The sequence below is a fragment of the Oratosquilla oratoria genome, chromosome 1 (genome assembly GCF_046742065.1).
Source record: "Oratosquilla oratoria isolate Oo_2021 chromosome 1, ASM4674206v1, whole genome shotgun sequence".
In the NCBI taxonomy this organism is placed as follows: domain Eukaryota; kingdom Metazoa; phylum Arthropoda; class Malacostraca; order Stomatopoda; family Squillidae; genus Oratosquilla; species Oratosquilla oratoria.
In genome coordinates, this window is record NC_134777.1 from 123757625 (window position 1) to 123779805 (window position 22181).

General features: G+C 40.4%; 1 protein-coding gene across 2 annotated transcripts; it reads right to left on the minus strand.

Annotated features, from left to right (window-relative positions):
* Positions 1–602: 602 nt before the first annotated feature.
* Mrm2 (Mitochondrial rRNA methyltransferase 2) lies at positions 603–21969 on the minus strand. Of its 2 annotated transcripts, none has more exons than XM_076186249.1 (6): positions 21514–21969; positions 15108–15397; positions 10483–10622; positions 6119–6243; positions 4144–4284; positions 603–862 (listed from the first exon to the last, which is right to left on the minus strand). In XM_076186249.1, the coding sequence occupies exons 2-6, from the start codon at positions 15284–15286 to the stop codon at positions 707–709; spliced, it is 741 nt and encodes a 246-aa protein (XP_076042364.1). In that variant the 5' UTR covers positions 15287–15397; positions 21514–21969; the 3' UTR covers positions 603–706. The 2 variants fall into 2 exon arrangements, with proteins under 2 accessions (XP_076042364.1, XP_076042355.1); XM_076186240.1 differs by having other exon boundaries at positions 6101–6243; positions 21514–21962.
* Between the last annotated feature and the right edge of the window lie 212 nt (positions 21970–22181).

The window sequence follows — 22181 nt, forward strand, 5'->3', positions numbered from 1 at the left end:
CACTGGATGAACCAACAAAATGTCATGGTGCAATTAACAAAATCTGTAGATTTGAAATAATTCGACTTGTTTTCAAGGGTTAGCAAAACTACAAAAATTCTCTCAAATAAAATTTCATGACACCAGTGCTATACATACCAAAAGGTCTTTTTCCCCTAATAAGAGGGGTGACTGAATCAAAGCATACACCCACCCTTAATCCATTCGCTGTCCCTCCTATCTTAGCACCCCATGGATGAAGGATCACCAGTCCGCATGTCTCGGGTCAAAAGCAACACAGCTCGACCGCATTTCCACAACACAATCCGACAGCCAGAACTGTTTTACTTTTACCACTTCAATTCACAGTGGATCCCCCATCCACCCACCTTATTCGTCCTCATGAAAAAATTTACAGAGCAGAAGGTGATGCAATGTACAAGGATTGATAACAGTATCAGGCTGGAGGCGAATTTGAAGGGTGAGAGGAAGAAAGAAGTTTTTAAATATCTGGGATCTCATTAAGAGTTGTCCCTGTATCCTGCCCAAAACTGATTATCAATTACTAATTTGCTATTTTCTTTATCCTGGATTCCTGAAGGTATCAAGAAAAACTGGACACATACTGGGGAGATAATTTTTATTTTATGTCTAAATCTATATCACATAAAGGTTCACCATTTTGAGATCAAATACTGATCGAAGTAAACACAAACCTTGATGTTTATCATCTTTCCATTCCGGCCAGTCCTGCAAATCCTTTGCCTACAATAAAGGTTTCGGCTGAATCGCCCCTACTTGCATCGGGTTTCACAAACTTGGCAGAGTTGTAGAACTTCTTCACATCCTCCAGAAGCTTCTGGTCTTTAGGTCCTTGCCAAAGCTGTGTGCAAATCACATTACAACATATGAGACCATCCTAGTCTGCTGGAAAATACTTCATAAATAGCCTGCTGGAAAATACTTCATAAAATACCTATGGTTCGTTCAGGCCACTGAAGACCCACATCTTATATACCAATCCAAAGCTCTCACTCTTGGTCTTCCTCTTCCTTTTAAACTCACTACTCCATCCACTTCTGTTTATTTATATATATATATATACATATATACATACATACATACATATATATATACATATATATATATACATATATATATGTTTGTATATATATATATATATATATATATATATATATAGTATATACAACCTCAGCATATTCTGGTCTACCCTATCAAACATTATCTTTCCTCCCATGTTCTCTGCAAAAACTACACAATTCTCACTACCCATTCTTGTTATACCTATAACATTTCTCATAAAATTCATCTAAAAAAAATTCACTCTTCTTTTCTGCCTCCTTCATATTCCAAGTCTGCTCCATGAAGTGTTGTGGGCATAACCACTCCTACATACCCAAACCTTTTTCCATTATGAAGGTTTACAAAGGATTGAGCTTTGGATGCAAATGGGATATCTGTTCAACAGGGAAATGATAGTGTAAAAGATGGGACTGAGTGGATTGGAAGGAAAAGTGAATCGATGATGGAATGATCCTCTATAAATTGTTTTCAGCATTTCCACAGCAGAGCCCAATAGCCAGTTAGATCCCCTCTCCTTCATCCACAAGAAAATGACAAAACCAACAAGAGGAACATCCATTCAGGTCACGTCATTTCCTCACTCAATTTACAACCATTCTCCATTCACTCTTATCTTTTGCATTGCTTGCATCCATTTCTCCCTTCAACTTGTCTATTCCACCTCATTCCTGGTCTTCCCCTCTAGTTCTCTCCATCCATTTCTCAGTTCCAAATTTTTTGCCACTTTTGAAGAAGGACGGCAGGAAATTCATCCTCTCTAATGTCTATCTTATAAAACCACCCACTTACTGGTACCAGTCAATGGTCCAAGCTACGATCTAAACACTTTAATGAGACACAAAAAAATCAAACACATTAACTTTTGCTTCAAGTTTCGATTGTTTGATTTGGGTTTAATGTCGCGAACTCCCCCTTTCAAGAGGCTAGGGCAGTGCCCCTCACGAAAGACTTTGTAGCATGGAATTTAATGAACCATGCCCTGGAGGCAGAGTTCGGAGTGCCATCAACCTCAACCTCCACCACAACTAGCGACACTAACCCGTTCGCCCATATTGCATGCTTCAAGTTTCATACATACATATACAGTGGCCGCGAAAAGTTTGGGCGCAAAATTATAGGCGCCCCAACTTTCCCCTAAACTCAAAACATGCGAAAAATACAACTTTCCACCAAAACTTTTCGCTATTTTTCAATGCTACCGTTTGTACCCGTATTTAGCCGAGACAATACACACTATTTGGCAACTCTGTTTAGGCGCACTCGATGTCACATGGAGTCACTTTCTAAACATCTCTCACGGAGAGTAGTCTTTTTTTTGCGGTGGTCTCTGTTTTTGTGCCTTGATATCTCCGTAATGGGAAGTGGTAAAGAGCTGGAAAGAGACACAGTTGTTACAATCATAACCCTCTATAAGGAGGGTTATAAGTGTAAAGATATTGCTACTCGTGTGGGAATTGGAGTGCGTCAAGTGCAAAAGTGGACCAAGAAATTTCGAGATGAAGGAAGTGACATCATTCCTACTCCAAAGCATCGCTCTGGTCGGCCAAGGAAGATATCAAATCGTACTTCTACGGTTCTAACTGCCTCCTACAGTTATTAGGAGGCAGTTAGAACTGTAGAAGTACGATTTGATATCTTCCTTGGCCGACCAGAGCGATGCTTTGGAGTAGGAATGATGTCACTTCCTTCGTCTCGAAATTTCTTGGTCCACTTTTGCACTTGACGCACTCCAATTCCCACACGAGTAGCAATATCTTTACACTTATGACCCTCCTTATAGAGGGTTATGATTGTAACAACTGTGTCTCTTTCCAGCTCTTTACCACTTCCCATTACGGAGATATCAAGGCACAAAAACAGAGACCACCGCAAAAAAAAGACTACTCTCCGTGAGAGATGTTTAGAAAGTGACTCCATGTGACATCGAGTGCGCCTAAACAGAGTTGCCAAATAGTGTGTATTGTCTCGGCTAAATACGGGTACAAACGCTAGCATTGAAAAATAGCGAAAAGTTTGGGTGGAAAGTTGTATTTTTAGCATGTTTTGAGTTTAGAGGAAATTTGGGGCGCCTATAATTTTGCGCCCAAACTTTTCGCGGCTACTGTATATACATATACCAAAGGCTTTTTCCCCCCTTGAAAGGGAGGTAGCCACAGGTTTCACTAAGCAGAAAACCTGTAACCCCACCATAACTGGCAACATTCCTTGGACTCTCCCAAAGACCTCTTCGGAAAGAAACTTCAAGACTGGCTGTCTGTATTTCATTAGTATGGGATTAGTTCCACATCATCAATTGAAAGTAGTACGAGAGGAGCACTTGTTGGTTGTTAAGTCTCCATGTGTGAAAAGGTGTAAGAAATATAGTTGAAATTGATATAGAGAGATATCTTGGGCACAGTAAAGAGACCAAGTGTCAGCACCTCAGGGTTGCACCTTCTGATGAAGGTGACAGGATAGAAGGGTTTTCGAAAATGGACAACTGCAATGTCCATTTTGAAGGACCACCACAAGAAGGTGCCCATTATTGGTCCCACATAAAATACACTGAAATAAATATCTTGAAAAAGTAGAGCAGATGTGAGACACACGAGATGAATTAAATACGAAATTTAGACACTAGCTCTTTCTTTATGAGGTAACCTCCTCCACTTATACTGAGCAACAGAGATGTGAGTTCTACAACCACCAAAAGGGTGAATACAGTAAACCCTCGATACACCGGATAATGGATATAACGGACAAATCTGACCAGACAAACCCTCGCTATAATGGATTTTCATCCGTTATAGCAAGGGATCCTTGGTTATAACGGATCTTCAGATATAACAACAGACCCGTCCCCATATTGTCCGTTATATTGAGGGTTTACTGTAATTTCTAATCCTACTAATTTCTAATACCGGACAAACTTCGGGATATAACAGATCTATCCAGTATTTCCATCGGATATAATGGATCCTCGGTTATAACGGATCTTCGGATATAATGACAGACTGTCCCCATACTATCTGTTATATCAAGGGTTTACTGTAAATATTTACTGTTGCTCTATATACCCACCTTGCAAACAAAATGAGCACCCTCTCTTGAGTGAAGGACTGAAAACCTGAGAGATGCATAGCAGAGGTCGATGATAACGTCATGATCCAGTTCTCCCACACCTGATGCATTGGGTGCCATGTCAGACAACACAACATCAGCCTGAAGGAGAAATACAAGACTCAAATAATATTCCTGTTCTGTTCAGATTGTTTTTTTTTGCATCAACATACAACAGGCATATTACAAAAATTTATAACAAAAATATTGCTCACTGCATTCCAGCTTCATTACATAAACAATAATCAACAAACTAAAGAAGAAGAAAAAAAAAAAAAAAATCCAGACTTTTTGTTTCATTTCAGAATGTGTATTTGGTGTTCAAGTTTATGTGTGGAATTCTGTCCCCTGAACAGGTACATGTCTGCTAAATCAATTATCCTAAACCCTCAAGTTTATGGTAATGTACAGATACTCCAAGCATATACCACGGCATTCTTAAGAGGTATATACCAAAGGCCATTTCCACCTTATATGGGGGAGGTACCAGAACCAAGTTAAAACACATATTCAAATATTAAGAACATCAAATAAATAACTATCTATAACCAAGGTCTTTTTCCCCCTTACAAGGGAGGTAGCCGAGCCAAAAGGCACATACCCACTCCCATCCACCACCCTTTCCTTCCTCTCATCTTAACTCCTCATTGATGAAGGGTCATCCCTGTATCCTGCCCACTGCCCTGGGTCAGAAGCAATGCAGCAAGACATAGTACATCCACAGCAAGGCCACTTCACTTAATTGGCAACCTCTCCATTCCCTCGTGCAGAAAACAAGAGAAAACAGGGAGAAATCCCTTCAGGATGTGTCAGAATATTCACACATAACCATTCCCTACTCCCCACCTAACATTGCTGAGGTTGAAGGGGTGGTTGATTTTATTAACTGAGGTGCTAAGATGGGAGGGAGGGTGGAGGGGAGTGGAGTGTATTTAGGGATGGAATGGGTGGGAATGATTTTATGCCTTTTTCATTTTGGCTAACTCCCTTGTAAGGGTGAAAAATCCTTGGTATATGTTTGTATGTACTTATCAATTTTCAATTTAATTATTTTTTGTTTGTGTAGTTATTTATGTATATAGACAGATGACACTGATGCAGGGAAGGGAGGGGGCCTGGGATAAAAACATAAGAATGAAGGAGACTGCAAGAGACCATAGGGCCTACACTAGGCAGGTGGTGATGGATATGGAGCTGCCTAGTGTAGGCCTTATGGTCTCTTGCAGTCTCCTTCATTCTTATGTTCTTATCCCTGGGCCCTTTCCTTCCTCGCATCACAGTGTCATCTATCTATACACATAAATAACTACACAAACAAAAAATAAATAAAAAGAAAATTAATAAATAAATTAATCAGTTAATAAAATCAACCACCCCTTCAACCACCCCTTCCTTACACAGCAGAACATGAAAACTGAAAAGGGCTTACCTGTACTATTTCATCACACAGTGATCCCCCTCTTCATCCACTTACCAAATTATGACAAAAATGAGAAGAACACGAGAGGAAAACTGATGAATGAGGTGGATAGACAGGGTAAAGAGGGCACTGGAGGCAAGAAGAATTTCTGTTAAATTCGGAAGTTGGCAAGGAGAATTGTACAGTCCACTACATGATGAAGCAATGGGGGTGAAACAGCTCCTGCTGTTTGGCCTTGCTGTAGTGGTGCTATATCTTGTTCCACTACCTTTGACCTAAATGGTGTGGAGGGGAAACTAGATGACCCTCCATCCATGAGGTGCTAGGATGGCAGTGACAACAAACGAGTTTTGGATGGATGTGAGGGTGTATGCTCTGACTTGGCCTCCCTGCTTATAAGGAGGAAAAGGCCTTTTGATATGTACGTATACATGTATGTACGTTTGTATGTATGTATGTATGTATGTACAGTATGTACATATGTATGTATGTACATACCTTTCCACCTGGCAACACCTTTATAACCTGTTCTTGAGCTTTTTCCGTTGTGAAGTCGAGTCCACAGAGGAACGTGGCACCTTCCAGGGGATGGATGGGGAGAAGATCAATTCCAACTACAAATCCATTAGGTTTATCCTCATCTTGGAAAAATAATAATAAACAAATACATTTATGATACAGCATACACTACATAACTGCAAATGCATTCTTTTTTTGTCTATTACTGGATCCCTGATGCCTTTAAGAATATTTTATATTATTCAAAGGTGGGTGGTTTATACATTCAAAAATATTCTACATTATCTAGTACAGGTTGACTAATCCAATAACTGACTAACATCCAATTTAATCTAGTTTCATTCTAACCAACACACTATTACACAGACACTAGAACATCCATTTTTTTTTTTTTTTTTTTTACCCAACTCAGGAACTAATGACGGGTACCTGCACAAGGTGGTCCTGCGAGCAGGGCATCAGGGAGAGTCATCTCCCTCCCACCTGTCTTCAAACCCTATCAACTTCCTCACTTCCATTTGGAGGTGCAGCCCCACAAGGCTGGCATTTGGTCTTCGTACTGGGCCCCAAGATTTTTCTTTGTCAGTGCAGAGAGAGCAGAGTATCTCAAAACAACCAGTTATCTGAGATCAAAAGATCATACAATGGAATCTCCCAAGAAGCAATACTCTTACCTGCCCTAATTAACCTCTTCTCAAGTGATCTTCCCACACCAAATCCAGAACATAATACCAAAGCTCTCACCTATACAAATGGCCTAATGATGACCTAATGCAGTAACTACACAACCACTGCTAAAAACACTTAAAACATGATGATATGGTTTTACATCACAAACTCTCCCCTTATCAGAAGGCTAGGACTGTACCCCTCACAGAGGACTTTGTAGCATGGAATTTAATGAACCATGCCCTTGGTTCAACTTCGCCGGTGGCAGGATTAGAACCGCCATCCCCTCGACCTTCACCGCAAGTAACGACGCCCTAACCCGCTCAGCCAGTGAGTGGGTTAGGACTTAAAGAAATCAAAATGGAAACATCCTCTCCAAAATTATCACACTTCTCACCCCCACACAACCATAAATCAAAGAAACATCTAACACTAAAATTTAATTACCGACTCCTTCCTTTGGACAAGAGCCCTAAAATCCTGGGCCGCCCTATTCATAAGCACATGTCCTTCAGCTCACATATCAAGGACCAAACGGTGAACATCAACAAGAAAATAAACATATCACGATCAGTAGCAAGCATGGGGTTCAATAAACAGAAATTCTATTCACAGTTTACAAACAGTTCATTAGAACCACACTTGACGTTGCATCCCCAGCATGGTTTCCAACAGTCTTTAATCTATACAACACAAAGAATTATGGCTAGTGACAGGATGCACTAAAATCACCTCAAATGAATATCTATATACAAAAAACAAAATTGCAGCACATGAAAATGAAAGGCACATAGTTTTAAGCAAAAACTCTCAATCCTATTCATCCATCCCATCACAAAACATTAGAAAAAAAAAAAAAAAAAATGCTCAAACACCTACAACCTACCACCTGCATCATGCAACACACCCATACAAAAACACACACACACATTCAGATCACAAAATAAGCTTTCCAAGGCCAAACACTAAACTTTCCTAAACATTAGTCTTATAGAGAATTCCCTCCCACAAGAAACAAGAACCACACTAACATGCCTGCATGCAAGCCACCACCCAACTTGAATAACACAGAATAGGCCTAGTCACAGAAGCAAATTGCCTCAGATGCAATCACTACACAAGAGACACCATACACATTATCCTAAATTGCCCTGCTCTAGCCTTACACAGACAACAAAGTATCTCTTCCTTAAAAGTGGCTTGTGGCCCAATCCAGTTGTTGTTATCAATTACCTGGGAGCCATGGGTCTCTTGATAGGGAGACCAAGGGCAACGGAATGATTGACTGATCTCCCTTTATCGACTTTGTATATTTCCTCCACATCACTAAACCTAAGTAGAACTGACAACTCCCCTCCAACTACTTTCATCCAGAGACAAAACAGCTCCACACTCATACAATAAAGACATCAGTCCAATGCTTATCTATGCGAGGGCTCAAGGACCATTGCCAGTTGCCGTGGGGCTACAATAGGTTTCCAGTCAGTGAAACTTGAGGCAACAATTCATAACCTATTTGTGTTTTTACCCATTCAAGTGTGCTGTAGGAATGACTTCTTCTAAGTAGGAGGCAGGGTACTAAGAAACTAAGTGCTACATGCTTCATGTCTAGCGTGTCTCAGGCTAGATCACCATAGAACAAATGCAAGTTGATACCAGGGGGGGCGGGGGCAAGCAGTTAACAAACTGGGAGATAATACTACCTGGAATGGCTTTTCAAATGGTGGAACTAATGCAGTTTCATTCATACTACCTGGTAATATTACTATTAAAGACAAACGCTCCTATTCACGCAGTGGTTCTACAGTAGTTGCATATCTATATGTATACATATACATACCAAAGACCCATTTCCCACAGACACGGGAATAGCCAAATCATAGCACACAGCCACCCTACATCCATTCAAAATTCATTCATTGCCCCGTCAATCTCAGCACCTCCTGGATAACAGATCATCCCTGTTCCCTGCCACACTGCCCGAGTCAAAGGCAATACAGGAAAACATCATTTCCACAGCAGAACCCAACAGAGTTGGTTTACCTCCACTTTTAATTACACGATAGCCCCATCCACCCTTATAAACTCAAATATTTTACAGAGCATACAAAAAGAACATTCCCTCACGTCATACATCTTTACCTTATTTACAACCACATAATTCACTCATCTTCCATACTCTCTTCCTTGCTTGACAGGTTCCTCTAGCATCCAATACTCCCATTACCCAATCCATCCAACTCATTTATGGTCCTCCTCTCATGTTCACTCCATCCACTTCAGCTTTCCATATTTTTTACGAGTCCTTCTTCACTCATTCTTTCCATATGCCCAAACCATCTTAGTAACCTTACATCTACTCCATCTGACAGTTTTTTCCTCCCTTGCTCTCTGCCTCATCTCCTCATTTCTCCCTCTACCCATCCTCAAAACATCTACCATACTTCTCAAACACTTCATCCAAAACACACTTAAGTTATTCCATTCTACATCCTTCACATTCCCAACCTCCACTTCATTCAGTGATTTGGGCATAATCATCCCCTCGTACATTTTCTTCATATTCATCCCGATACCCATTTCTCATAAAAAATTTCATTCCCCACAGACATTTACTTGCCTCTACTCTATAATTTATCTCTACCTTCATCCTTTCATTCACTGCCACATGTGACATCAAAACTTTAAAAGTCTCCATTTCCTCCAGACTCTCATCTTTCAAACTCATCTCTAACCTGCCATCATCATTACTTCTTGTACATCTCACAACCTTACTTTTGCACAAATCATTTACTTTTAGTTTTCTTCTCTCGCACACCTCCATCACCAACTGCTTCAGCTTATCCTCATATTCAGTCATAAACATACTTTCCTTCACAAATAACTGTCCTCACCTCCCACTTTCCTTCACTCCCACTCATCAACTAAAAAAAAACCTTGCCTAGCACTCTTGCATCTAACTTCACTACCATCCAATCCATATACATGTTGAACAGCCATGGTAATATTACAGAACCCTAGCCTAGCCCCACCTTCACCTTAAACCATTCACTCTCTCCGGGGCCAACCCTCACACAAGATCTATAGGTCACCTGAAGAATTGTCCCCACAGAACGCCTACATGAAGAATCATCACCCCATGAGATCCCACCTGAAGAATTGTCACCCCATTATGCTGAATATCAACAGTGGAATAAAGGTTAGGTTAGGTTAGGCTGAATAAGGGTTATGCTTATTGTCATCAACTTGTACAACCGAAGAATCATAAACCCAGGATGGCCCACAAGAAGAATTGTCATCCTAGGGTAGCCCACATGAACAACTGTCACCCTGTCGAAGTCTAGGGTGACAATGCTTCATGTGATCAAGATCTACTACTGTGAAAAAGTTTGATGGTCCTTAACAGACTTCTTCCTATCTCATACATCCTCAGCATATTCCATAATGCTTCTCAATCAATGCCCTCATCCACCAGCTCTGACTGTCAAGCTGTTGTGGAAATGCTGTTCCTTATGACAGCAAGAACAAATGAGTAAGTCATCACTAGCAACAAGGTCAATCCACATAGGCTTTACCCTTCTATGCATAGAGTTCCCTTGGCCAAACAAATATGCTTAGCAACAGTAAACGGGGTTCACAAGTCTGAACACACGCACATTTAAAAGACATCTTAAACACTCACAAGAACATACCTTTGCCATCACTGTTGACCCTTCTAACAGCAACTTGTGTCCAAGCTCCTGGAGCAGCCCCACATTCTACCACCACTTTCCCTGGTCCGAGCAAGCCACAGCGATCATCAAGTTGTTGAAGCTTGAATGCACTTCGAGCTCTGTAAAGAAACATTCATTACGAGTGAAAAGGACTGCATTTTAACAACAAAGTATTAACCTTATTGTATTCACCTAATTATAATATATATTAGAGGAGTCACACTCATCGAGATCATGTCTTATTTTCCAACTATCATAACTAGCTTTGAAATCCCTTATGGCTTGGGCAATATTAACTTCAGAGTTACTCCAGAAGTTAATGTATCTGAATGGAAAGCTACATTTCTCGACATCCTTTACACTTTTTTTTTAACTTGTTTCCATGACTTTGTGACTCATTCCAGACCACAAGATCTCCTGTCTGTTATATTTATTTCCTTTAATGATACACTACATGTAAATAACTACTGGCTTTCCCTTTACCATTTTCCATTGATTTCTAAAACAAGGCCCTTGCTTTCCTAAATATTTCATACAACCCAAAATAAAATTAATGTCTGTCTTTTTACATCATTTACCACTTACCTATTAGTTTTAATACAAGTACTTTCCTTAGCCATCAACCAAAAGCAGGAGATAGGGGTGAGTGGAGAATGACTGTGTATAGATGATACTGTGATGCAAGGATAGGAGGGTGTGGAGGATGGGTGGGGAGTGGTTGTGTGTGAATATGCAGCCTAAAGGGATTTCTCCTCATCTTCTCTTTTCTGTTTAAGGGGACAGAGAGGAGGGGGGGTCACCAATTAAGTGAAGTAGCCTTGCTGTGGATGTGCTGTGTCCTGCTGCAATGCTTCTGACCCAAGGCAGTGGGCAGGATACAGAGATGACCCTTCATCCACAAGGACCTAGATGAGAGGGAGGGAAGGGTGGTGGATGGAAGTGGAATGGGTAGTAGTGTGTACATGCATTTTGACTTGGCTACCTCCTTTATAAGGGGGAAAAGAGCACTCGGTATATATATACATATATATACATATATACACATAACAATGGCTTTTTCCTCCTTACAAGGGAGGTAGCCAAAAACAGATAGATCAGCCAAATAATATTTTCCTTTGCCTTGTCCATTTGGATTCAACCAATCTGCATAATTCACAATCAACTTCAATACAGTGATAAAGATTTAAGAAGATTTTTGCTTGGTCCACCATGTTGTGAAATAAGCCTCATATGGCAAAAAAAAATTGTATCTACTTAATTTACCTAAATGGCCAACCCCCTTATCAGTGGAGTATATGTATTTACACATGTACCTAACTCTGGTACACTGGAAGGGAGCTACACTCATGGGGTCCTGTTTCTTGTTCTACAATTATCATATCTCATTGTACATTCAAATTGGAAATGAGTATTAAGGAAGAGAGGCTGGAGGAAGTGGATAGCTTTAGATACTTTGGTGCAAATGTGACAGGAAAGGGAGGAGTTGAGGTGGAGGTAAAATGTAGATTGAGAGAAGAGTAAATGCCTTGGGGGATTAAAAAGTGTAATGAGAACTAGACATTTGGGAATGGATGCTAAGAAGAGATTGTATGAAGGAGTGATTGTGCCAACAGCACTGTATGGGGCAGAAACATTGAACATAAGAGAGGAAGAATTTAAATGTGTTTGAGATGAAATGCTGAGAAGTATGAAAGGGGTTACCTGGCTGGATAGAGTGAGAAACAAGGAGGTGAGGAGGAGAGCGGGGGTGGAAAGCAAGTTGGGAGATAGGATTAATGAATGAGTATTAGGATGGTTTGGACACAGGGAAAGAACGAGTGAAGAAAGATTAGTAAAAGTGGTGTGGAAGGCAGAGGTGGAAGAAGTGAACCAAGAGATGGATGGATAGATGGGGTAAAGCAGGCATTGGGAAAGAGGAGGATGTCTGTTGAGGAAGGAAGGGAGAAGACATAAGATAGGGATGAGTGGAGAATGGTTGTGTATGGATGAAGCTGTGATGCATGGTAAGGAGTGGGTGGGGGATGGGGGGTGAGGGAGTATGTGTGAATTATATTTTGATGCAGCCTGAAGGGATTTCTCCCTGTCTTACTCTTTTTCTGCATTGCTTCTGAACCAGGGCAGTGGGCGAGATGCAGGGATGACCAGTCATCCAGGAGGAGCTAAGAAAAGAGGGTGGGAGGGTTGGTGAATGGGAGTGGAGTATATGGGGATGAAATGGGTGGGAGTGAATTTATGCCTTTGATTTTGGCTACCTCCCTTGTAAGGGGGACAAAGCCACTGATATATGTATGTACCTAAATGACCACCTCCCTTACCAGTGGGAAACAGCTTATTGGTGTATGTATGAACACATGTACCTAACTGTGGTATACTGGAAGGGAGCTATACTCATGGGGTCCTATTTCTTATTCTACAATTATTATCTCATTGTACATTCATAAGTGGTTCCAACTCGTGCTACATCATCATTTCCACAAGTTTATGCATCTGTATGGAAACCTATCTTTCACACTTTTACTCTGTATCCCTAGAGCCTGGTAAGAAAAGGCTGCTGAAAATGAATATGATCTTTTCATCATACTTACACTTATTATGCCACAGCATCCATATTACATGAGTAGGTGGACCAAACAGAAATCTTGCAAACTGTAATTGACTGGTATTTGTCCTCACCATGAGGCCGATGCCCATCTTCCCAAGTCCAAACTTTCACTTTACTTTAATCTCCTCTCCCACCACCACTCAAAGTACACCCCTATGGTCTGGCACTCAGTCCCCAGGCTAGACTCAGGATCTAAACCACTTCAGTACAAGTCAAATTCTCGCGTGTAGCATCAGCTGCCATATGTACGATTCAAACACAAAGTCAGTGCTGTATTACTTGTTCACTTTTACTCTGAGTAATAATTAAAACAGAAAATATGACCAAACCAGTTCACAGAATCTGGGGGTAACTCATGTACAACTACAAAAAATATATATATAATCAAGACGCTGACGCCGGCATCCTTGTGTACCCACTCGCGTCCCATGATGCCTACATAGGTGTCATAGTACCAAAGTGGTTAACTAAAAGATTTATTCTTCCAGTGAGCTGCTGTTTTCAAATTTCCAACCACCACAGGATTGGAAAAGATCCTGAGACAACAAATTAATTTTGACCATTGCAAAACAATTCCATTAAGCTCAGAGGTCAACTAAAGAAAAAACTAGGTCTTGTGAAATGACAGCCCAAGTGTTCTCCTTGGTTGAACAAAACCCTCCCCTTTTGCTCAAGACAAAGATCCATCATGTAAAATTGTAGACAAAAGTTTGAACACGTACTATAGTTCTCATGACAATATGATTATTTTTGTCAAGTACATGACCTGCCTAAAGTTTTTCAAAATACATAATTCCAATCTTTGCCTAACAATTTTTTATTTTATTTTATTCATTTTTATCTATTTAAGAAAATTACCTAATAAACTAAATACTGCATAGGAAAATATATCATGTGATATGATATGGTTTAACATCACAAATCCCCCCCTATCGGAAGGCTAGGATGGTGGCCCTCACGGAGGACTTTGTATCGTGGAATTTAATGAACAGAGGGCATGGTCCATTAAATTCCATGCTACAAAGCCCTTTGTGTGGGGCACCGTCCAAGCCTTCCGATAGGGGGGGATTTGTGATGTTAAACCATATCATATCACATGATATATTTTCCTATGCAGTATTTAGTTTACAGTTAGGTCATTTTCATAAATAGTTAAAAAGAAATATATAAAATAAAAAATAAATAAAAATTGTTGGGCAAAGATTGGAATTGTGCATCTTGAAAAACTTTATGTGAATCAAAACTTTTGTTGATAACAATACATCTCTAACTTTGCACACTTCATTTGTATATGTTGGTAAAATACACTATAATTTACATTCTGAAGAATCATTCCTCTATAACTGAATTTAACATTCATCATACTTCCTTACCTTGTACCATAGCTGACATTCCATTTACTCCGCCATCACTGGTCTTTAGCAAAACAAGTCATACCCACTTAATTCCCTGACAAATCACAATCACTTTGCAACTGCATATTCTCTCCATATGGTGCATCAAGTTCCAAAAGGAATTGCAACTCTTCAAGGAAGAAATGGATCACAACTGTTTTGTCTTAGGTTCTGTCACCAATTAAGATTCTTTTTCTACTTCAGAACTTACCTGGTAACCGAAGTATCTAATTTACTTCACTGATTCATCCAGCACAAAATAGTTATTCTTGTCTCCAAACAATAATGGCATCTGCGAACAACATAACAGTCACAGCCCACGTTCTCTCATTTTCACATTCCTCTCTAATGCCTTTGCTTTTATAGGCAAACTAAATCATAATAAAAAGAAAAACTTATATTAATGAGGGTTTTCTCACTAAACTACCAAGGTATGTACACTTTCCACATGAAAAATCATGCTAAACTTCTTTCATGAACTCCATTTCACATAAAGAGGCTCTTTCCATGGAAGCAAAATGGGAGGGAAATGTAGAAATATTATTAACACCATCAAGATCATCACAGATTAAAAGTATTCTGGAATTCAAGACACAAGTTCCACAAACCTGTACTGCTGATATTTGGCTAGAGTAACATATGGATCCTTTAACTGTCGCTTTAGCCAATCGTAGGAGCTTCCACTTTTCCCCTTCAAATTGAAAGGTTTTGAATTTTTTCTAAGTACAGTAGACGTTGATATCATCCTCTGTGTTTGCCATCCCATGGGTGCTATCTTCAGGGTCATTTTAACAAGATTGGTTTCTGTATATTTTTTCTAATCAACCACAACAGTTATATGTATGTAGTTCTCTTATGCTACCAACCAGCCCATTTACATTTCTAACACAGGAAATCCCTGAAAACAAAAATTTAGATTTCTATATTTTTCAGTGATTGTGTAAGGCAGAACACATTCAAAAAGAAAAGAAAATAGTTGCCTAAAATCTTAATCCCATGAGGTTTACTAACATGCAAAAATTTGAGTTACATCAGTTTCAATATTATACATACATACATATACCAAGGCTTTTTCCCCCTTACCAGGGGGGTAGCCAAAAAGGACAAGGCACAAAAACATTCCCACCCATTTCATCCCCGAAAACACTTCACACCCCTCCACCCTCCCTCCCATCTTAGCACCTCCTAGATGACGGGTCATCCTTGCACCCTGTCCACTGCCCTGGGTCAGAAGCAGTGTCGCAGGACACAGCACATCCACAGCAAGGCCGCTTCATTAAATTGGCGACCCCCCCTCTCCGTCCCCCATATAAAGGAGAGGACGGGGAGAAATCCCTTCGGGCTGCGTCAAAAATTTTTGCTCACACACTACCTCACCCCCATTCCCCCGTCCAATCCACCTCATGCATCACAACATTTTCCATATACAACCATTCTCCATTCACCCCTGTCTTCTGTCCTCTCCCGTCCTTCCTCAACCGACATTCAATACTATAAAAGCAATAAATGATCAACCCTCAATTCAAGGAATCTTAACTTAAGAGATTTCATGTTTAGGGAATCCCACATTCTGCGGGACTACAGTAAACCTTCAATATAACAGATCTCGATATACCATATATCGGATAAAACAGACAAAAAATCTGACCCAATAAACCCTCGCTAAAATGGATTTTCATCCATTATAGCAAGAGATCCTCTGTTATAATGGATCTTCTGATATAACAACACACCCGTCCCCATATCGTCTGTTATATCGAGGGTTTACTGTAATTTCTAATATCGGACAAACTTCAGGATATAATAGATCTGTCTGGTATTTCCATCGGATATAACAACAGACCCGTCCCCATATCGTCTGTTATATCGAGGGTTTACTGTACATCAAAACAGTCCAAAATGTTAAACTACTTTTTGAATATGGAGCCCAGTGGAACAAGAAGTCCTTTATGTGGAAGGTCAATTACACCTTATATGAAAGAAATACAGTATATGACCTATGGGGTTTTTCAATATTTTGACCATTAGGATTTCATCTTCAGTGCCAGAAACAGCAGAAAACAAGTATAAATGGGCAAGACATACCCATAATCATAAGTTTTCTGAAGGCAGGGCAAATGAAGAAACATGTATAAACTGCATACAAAACAGCAATACATATAACAATAAATATTTGCTAAAATTTCCCTAAGCAGAACACCTGAAGGCCACAGCAGCTGGCAATAGTCCTTGGACCCTCCCACAGATCTCTCTGAGAAGAAACTTTGGACTGTTGTCTGTGTTATACAAGTGCAGGACAGTGACTGGAAGTAGTAGGGGAGACAGGTCCTGGAGCTGCAACGTCTACGTCGTGGGACCACCCCCCAACCCCAAGAGTTGGGGGCCAATCAGCAGCAACTACCCCTGGCCATCAGCTCTACGCAGATGGCACCGATCCCCAAGGAGGAGCTACGCCTACCTGGGGGAGTACCACAATCCTTTTTTTTTTTCCAACACACAATGTTACGTTTTTTCTGCACTGAGGGGTCATTTTCCGGCGATCACCCCTCTTCTTCTACTTTTAGCCGGAGATGTAGAGAGCAATCCTGGGCCCACCACAAAATACACATGCCCAACATGCTCTAAACCCATTACTTCGAGCAGACAGACAAAGGGCTCAGTTCAGTGCAATATGTGCAAAAACTGGGCCCACCTCACTTGTACAACACTTGCAGACACAAACCAATACACAAACACTTGGACATGTTCTACCTGCCCTCCAGTAACCCCACTCCCACCTCCCCAACCACAGCCAACACCCTTACCCACTCCCAATTTCCCTTTGCCCTTACCCCCGATTAGTACTCCCCTTCCTTTGTCCCCGATCTCTCCTTTCCCCCCCTCCGACCCAGATCCTACACCTTCCCCACTACCACCCCAACCTCAACCCCAAACGGCAACATACAACACATACAAAACACACAACATCAACATATTACAACACAACATTGACGGCATTAACACTAAAAAACATGAACTTGAACACTTTCTTAAACAACACAACATACACATTGCAATTTTACAAGAAACAAAATTAAGACACTCACACAAAACACCATCATTTCATAATTACACCACCATCAGACAAGACCGGACTGACGGCAATGGCGGTGGACTCATCACCCTGATCCACCACTCCATCTGTTTTGTGGACACAAGCGCCACAACCAAAATTCTCCTCCCTACCACAGATAACACAACAGAAACCCAATCCATTCGTATCCGCACAGGCAACAATTCAACACTGACAATAGTTAACATGTACATTCCCCCCCAATCATCCCCCACAGTTCCAAACACCTTCAGACCTCAACTTAGCCAACTAACCTCAATCCCCAACCTGATCATGGGTGGTGACTTCAACGCCAAGTCGTCTGCCTGGTATGTCGACAACCCTGACACAGACAGAGGGCTTGATATACAGACTCAATTCGACTCATTGACTATCATGAACAACAAGCATAATCATACACATATCCCATACCAAGCCCTCTACACTCCCTCCTCTCCTGATATCACCTTTTGCTCCCCCTGCCTAACCCCAACAACATCATGGAGAGTGGTCGGAGCCCTTGGCTCTGACCACCTTCCAATCATCATCACCACCAAAACAAGATGCACCCCAGCTGGCCACAGACACACTTACACCAATTACAAGAGAGCTAACTGGGAAGCCTTTACTGAAGAGACAGAACAACATTTTGAAACACTTAACAGTACACCAATCACAAACATAAACAATGCTGTGCACGCTTTTAATACAATCATACAAAACGCAGACAAGAGATACATCCCTAGAGGCAACAGAAAATCACACAACCCCAACTTCACACCAGAAATCCAAGGCCTCATCAGACAACGTGACACACTTAAACACGATACCCCCACACCTATCCCTCAAAACATAGCAGACCAAATACAAACACTAAACACTGTGATTGCCAATAAAATACATGAACAAAAAACACAAAATTGGCAAAACTTTATCAATACACTTGATCACAAAACAAACACCAGCAAATTGTACAAAACACTCAACAGCATCACACTATCCAACACTAACACTACACGCTCTCACGCAGCAATAATCACAACAACAGATAATCTACCCTCAAACAGACAACAAGCAAACGCACTCATACGTCATTTTGCACAGACGAGCCATCTTACATCTCACCCTGACGACCGACGCATCATTCGACGTAAGAAAGACTTCCCCACAGACTCAGACTATACACCCTTCATAGACAGTCAGACAAAACTCATAATGCATAATCTCAAGCACTCATCTGCCTGTGGCCCTGATAACATAAGCAACATCCACCTAAAACACATTGGACCACAAGGTATACACGCACTCACAAACATTGCAAACTACAGCTATTCACACAACACTATACCCGACATCTGGAAGCATGGTAAAATAATCACCATTCCAAAACCGAACAAAGACCCAACAATCCCAACATCGCACCGCCCAATCACACTTCTCTGCACCCCCTCTAAAGTCATTGAACGCCTAATACTTAAACTTGTCACACCATATATTCCCCTTGCTGACTCACAACACGGTTTTAGGTCACTACACTCCACAAACACTCTTCTGACAAGCCTCACACAAAGAATTTTAGATGGCATCAATTCAGATAGGCCCCACCACAGAACACTTCTTATAACATTGGACATTAGTAAAGCTTTTGATGCTATCCCCCGCCACAACCTAACAAATAAAATATATAACACAGACATGCACAATAACACCAAAAGATGGCTGGCCAATTATCTGGCAGGCAGGAATGCTCATGTGTCATATAATGGCCAATCATCGCACATCAGAAACATTAAGAACGGAGTACCACAGGGCTCAGTTCTATCCCCCACATTATTTAATCTATACATGCATGACTTACCCACACCAGACACCTCAGAAATACAAATCTCTTCCTACGCAGACGACATAACAATCACATGCACACATCGTAACACAGACAAAGCTGCAGAAATAATCCAGCCTTACCTTGACACACTCAACACATGGTTCATCACAAACAGACTCAAAATAGCTCCAACCAAATCTACAGCAACACTTCTCACCAACTGGACAAAAGAACACAAATACATACCTCATCTCTACATCAACAACACTCTAATACCACACACAAACACACCGAAAATTCTTGGTGTAACATACGATACATCCATGTCTTTCAAACAACACATCACAAACATAAAAAACAAATGCACACCTAGACTTAACGCACTTAAGTCAATCACTGGAACAACATTTGGACAAAACAAAGAAACTAATATAACAATATACAAACAATGCATACGCTCAGTGATGAATTATGCGAGTCCTGCATGGGCTCCTAATCTCAGTGAGACACACCACAACACCCTTCAAATCATACAAAACAAAGCCCTAAAAACAATTACAGGCTGCACAAATACAACACCTACAGACCATTTACACCATGAAACAAAAGTCCTCAAAGTCAAGGACCACCTCGACATGAGAGGCACACAAACACTTGCTGCAGCCACCACAAACACATCACACCCGCTACACTACATAGCAGAACACCCACACACACCAAGAAACATTAAAACTACACCCAAAGACCTTTATTACGCACAGATACTCTCTTCTCTTCCTCCACAACCACCAAATACCAGCCTCCGGAAAACATATTCATAATCACATCACTCACCGCTCCATTAACACACTGAAAGACAACACACTGCTGCATGCCAGACCCCCTGATATCCACCCTTCTGAATCCTCTCTCCCACGAAAGGACAGAGTCCACTTGGCCAGACTGCGATGCGGTCACCACCCAGCACTTCTAAGCTACCAGAAGAGGCTGGACGACCGTGTTGTGAACAGCTGCCCAGGATGTAACACTTCACCCCATACCATACAACACATAATGGAAGACTGCATTATACACAATCATGCATGCAAACAACACAACATACACTCTATAAAGGATTTGTGGGAAAACCCAGTTTCGGCTGTGGCCTTCCTTGGGGAGACGGGACTGCTCAGACAGACAGTCTAGGGAACGACAACAACAACAACAAGTAGGGGAGACAAATAATCATAAGTGGTCAGCTCTCAATATGTGAAAAAGTCTGAAATGAAGATTTTGGGCATGGTCTGGTGACTGAGTGTCAGCCCCTCAGGGCTGCACCTCCTAATGGAGGTGAGGGAGTTGACGGGTTTTGATGATGGGGAGCTCTGATGTCCATCTTGCAGGACTACCACAAGCAGGTACTCGTCACTGATCTCCAACAAGGTAGATAATAAACATATGACAAATTGTATCAAGTGTACAATATTTCAAGAAGAAATAGTAAACATCAGGAACAGAACAGATCATGGTTTCTAAAGAAAATTTATATCTAGAGGGTAAAAATACAGTACATCATTAAATTGATACTGAAACATAAGACAAATCTTAACATTTCTACAGAAGAAATATTATTGCTGACACCTGAAATCTAATTTAACATATAGTAACAACGAACACTGAAGAATGTATAAAATATACTAGGCCAAACTTAAATCCCTGTGGAAGGTCAGAAAACAAGCACAAAGATTCAAGACTGAATTTTGAAAAATCAATATCCTGACCTGTCAACAATGCATTTACATCATTTTGTAGAAGAAATAGATTTGTACATTGATACTGTACTTCAAGCCATGTCAAATCTATCCATGAATTGGGTGTATATATATATATATACATATATATATAACAAAGACAACATTAATAACTAATAGTTTGTTGTTTAAGCTAATATTGCATGATTATATCAGTCTACATGGGTCACTAACATTAACTAATCAATAAATTATAGTAGTGCAGTAACACCAGTACACTGCAGTATAAAGCCAGTTGTTTTAATCAACACGGTAGTAGCAAACAAATTGTCACGTCAATAACTAAAAGTTCAAGTATTCACACTTACTTTAATACAGCATTATATGCAACTTTTTCTTACTACACGAAGACTTCACTGGCGAAATTTTGCTATGGAATTACTGTATTATCTCCTTTCTCTTGAGATGATATGACCTTTGGAGGTGATAGACTTCTTTACTCTTGTGTGATTAATATAAGGCAACAAGAGTGACGTATTAATTTTGAATAGTTCTGCCTGCAGAGAAACAGTTACAGTTCCCTTCACCCTTTATAGTTTATACGGGTGTGGACCGAAAGACCTCGGCAATGCAGTAGTTCAGGGCGTTCAATGTTTGCTTCAAATTTATTTTTGTAGTGCTGATACCTCTTCCGATGTAAAGAATAACTAAATTACTAATGTATTATTAGTTTTAAGTTGTTAGCAGCCTGATATTGTACCTAAGAATGTTTTCTATAAATCTCAGATAATCAAAGGTTCTTTTCACGGAAGTGAAGTGGAAGTTTCGAACTATTCTTGGAGTTCTGTTTTCACGTGTAAAATTTGTGATTAGTCCATATCTATATCATACCAATATTGTTTTATGTATATAACAAAACAAATTCATGTATGTTAGGCCACCAGAAGTGAATAATTAACATGCTTAGGCAACTTTTGTACGTGAGATTAATGTTCTTTGGCAACTCTTGTTTTCATGCTCTGACCAATCATAAAAG